Raw genomic sequence first — 3,267 nt, forward strand, 5'->3', positions numbered from 1 at the left:
TCATTACTTTGTGCAATTCTTTTATTAATCTCTTGATGCAATTCCTGGAGATGAGATGCAAATACGGATGCAGACTCTGACACTCTAAACTTAGGGTTCATGGGGATTAAATCTATCGGCTGCCTAGGTTGGTATCCATATACAATCTCAGCTGGACTCATACCTATGGTCCGGCTAACAGAATTATTATAAGCAAATTCGGCAATAGGCAGTTTAGAATCCCAATCTCTAATATGTTCACCTACCAAAGTCTTAAAAAGGTTCCCAAGGATCCTATTGACAAAAACCGTTTGACCATCCGTTTGCGGGTGGAAGGCGGTGGAGAACTGCAGTTTAGTACCCATCTTAAGCCATAAAGTTTTCCAAAAATAGCTAGTAAATTTCACATCTCGATCTGACACAATTATTTTAGGGAGTCCATGAAGTCTGACAATTTTATCAAAGTATAAATTGGCAATTCTAAAGGCATCGAACGTTTTGGAACATGGGAGGAAATGAGCCATCTTAGAGAAACGATCTACTACTACACAGACAGAGTCATGCTTTCTAATGGTTTTGGGTAAGCCTAAAACAAAATCCATACTAACATCTTGCTACGGGCAGTTTGGGACGGGAAGTGGCGTGTAGAGGCCTCTTCTGCTTTCTTTGCTTAGCTAATTGGCAGGTATGACATCGCTTGATCAATTTACTAACATCCCGCTTGAGACTGGGCTAGAAGAATCTATGTTCAACTGCTGCAATCATCTTTGTCTGCCTAAAATGCCCAGCTAAGCCTCCAGCGTGTGGTTCCCAAACGAGGAATTCACGGAGCGATGTGTTGGGATTACAAAACTTTTGAGACTTAAATAAATAACCATCTTCCAACAAGAAATCATCTATAATTTGTTTATCTCCAATCGTTAGTGACGAATATACTTCTTTAAAATCAGGGCAGTCCAAATAGTCTTCCTTAAGTCGTTCAAATCCGATCACTTTAGTTCTCACCTCTTGGGTAATCATTAGTCTTCGGCTCAGGGCATCCGCCGCTTTATTCTCAGATCCTGCCTTATGTCTAATTGTGTACGTGTATTCTTGTAAGAACTCGACCTAACGACCATGACGGGCGTTTAATTTCTTCTGCGAGTTAATGTATCGCAAAGCTTCATGGTCCGAGAATATCACAAATTCTTGTGGAAACAAGTAGTGTCTCCAGTATCTAAGGGACTGAATGATCGCATAGAATTCCTTGTCGTAGGTAGAATATTGTTGACAAATATCATTTAGCTTCTCGCTTAAGTACGCGACAGGGTGTCCTTCTTGTGATAAAACTCATATTCCAATACCTGATGCGTCACAAGTTACCTCAAAAACTTTAGAGAAATCGGGGAGACGCATAACGGGGGCTTCGACCATTTTCCTCTTAATTTCCTCGAAAGCCTTAATGGCGGCTAACGTCCAATGAAATTCTCCTTTCTTGAGGCAGTCTGTTATGGGTGCCACTATCGTGCTAAAGTTCCTAATAAACCTCCTATAGAAGGTGGCCTATCCATGAAAACTCCGAACATCTCTAATATTTTTAGGCTCAGGCCACTCATTAATTGCTCTAACCTTTTCAGGGTCGGCTGAAATTCCTTGAGATGATATTATGAACCCGAGAAAAGTAATACTATCTGTGAGGAACGCACATTTCTTAGGATTAGCATATAATTGTTCTTTCCTCAAAATCTCACAGACTCGCTTCAGATGTTTTAGATGTTGGTCTGTCGAGTTACTATAGATCAATATATCATCAAATTATACAATGACAAATTTTTCTAGGAAAGGTCGAAGGACTTGGGTCATAACCCGCATGAAGGTGCTAGGAGCGTTATTAAGACCAAATGACATAACCATCAATTCATACAACCCATCTTTGGTTTTGAAGGCCGTTTTCCATTCATCACCAGGGCGAATTCTGATTTGATGATATCCGCTTTTAAGGTCAATTTTCGAGAATAGAGTTGCCCCAGTCATCATGTCTAACATGTCGTCTAGTCGAGGGATAGGAAAACGATACTTCATAGTAATTTTGTTGATAGCGCGACTATCAACACACATCCTCCAAGAACTGTTCTTTTTAGGAGTTAACAGGGCAGGAACTGCACACGGGCTAAGGCTCTCTTTGATAAATCCACGTTGCAGGAGTTCATCTACTTGCTTCTTCAGTTCAGCATGCTCTGTTGGGTTCATACGGTAATGTGGAAGGTTCGGTAGGGAAGCTTTGGGTACTAAGTCGATGACATGCTGGATGTCTCTAAGGGGTGGGAGTTGGTTGGGTAACTCCCTGGGGAAAACATCAGCAAAGGTTTCAAGAAGAGGCTTAACTTTCTCGGGGATATGCTCTGCTTGATCAACATCCACTTCTCTAGCTACCAGGGCATACATGGGTGATCCTTGGTGAAGCTCAACGTCCACTTCTTTCGCAGTTAAGAAGTGTAAGCCCTTATTAGGTTTAACAGGATTAGCCTTAACGTCAACCCTGTCGGATTTAGGTTGAGAGGGAAGTAATTTGATTTTCTTGCCGTTGTGTTCAAACAAGCATGTGTTTGATCTCCCATAAATATGGACGTCGTTGTCAAACAGCCAAGGGCGACCAAGGATAATTTGGCCCATATTCATCGTCAACACGTCACACCAAATTTTTTCTTGATATCCAATAAACTCGAGTGGATAAGGCTCCTATCTTTTATCTCCATGGAGGTTAAGTTAATCCAGGCAACCTTATAAGGGTTTGGGTGAGGTGTGGCTTTAATGTTCAATTTTGTTATCATCGTTGAAGAGACAGCGTTGATGCAGCTTCCACTATCAATAATGATCTTACAGTTCTTATATCCTATCTTAGTAAAGGTATGGAAAATGGAGGTCCTTCGCCAGTCATCACTTGGTTTAGGTTGGGACAACACACATCTAACAACTTGTAAGGTAATAGGTTCATCCTCAGTGAAGGAGTCTTCTTCCACATCAACATGTTGAATTAAATCAGTCTCAGGTTCGTCCTCGTCTTCATCCACTTCTTCAATTATGGTGACCTTATAGGGACTAGAACATTGCGATGCAATGTGCCCATACCCACGACACCTATAACACTTGGTTCATGAAGTGGCTTTGGGAGTGTCACGTTCGGGGGCTTTACCTTTAAAGTCCGGGCAAGGTAGGGCTAAACTTGCAGTTGGTCGGTTAACCATAGAGCTCGTGGGTCAGTTTTGGGGTTGGTTGGTGGAAGCTCGATATGGATTTGGGCGGGGGTCA

At 41.9% G+C, this 3,267-nt stretch overlaps 1 protein-coding gene across 1 annotated transcript in view; it reads left to right on the top strand.

Moving 5' to 3' along the window:
• Window positions 1–356, top strand: part of LOC110094866 — a 9,948-nt gene extending 9,592 nt beyond the window's left edge. The window contains exon 9 of the mRNA XM_028693584.1: window positions 261–356. Within this exon, the coding sequence (XP_028549417.1) occupies window positions 261–356 (96 nt within the window). The remainder of the gene's footprint in view (window positions 1–260) is intronic.
• Window positions 357–3,267: the final 2,911 nt, after the last annotated feature.

Source organism: Dendrobium catenatum, unplaced genomic scaffold, assembly GCF_001605985.2.
Source record: "Dendrobium catenatum unplaced genomic scaffold, ASM160598v2 fragScaff_scaffold_323, whole genome shotgun sequence".
NCBI lineage: Eukaryota > Viridiplantae > Streptophyta > Magnoliopsida > Asparagales > Orchidaceae > Dendrobium > Dendrobium catenatum.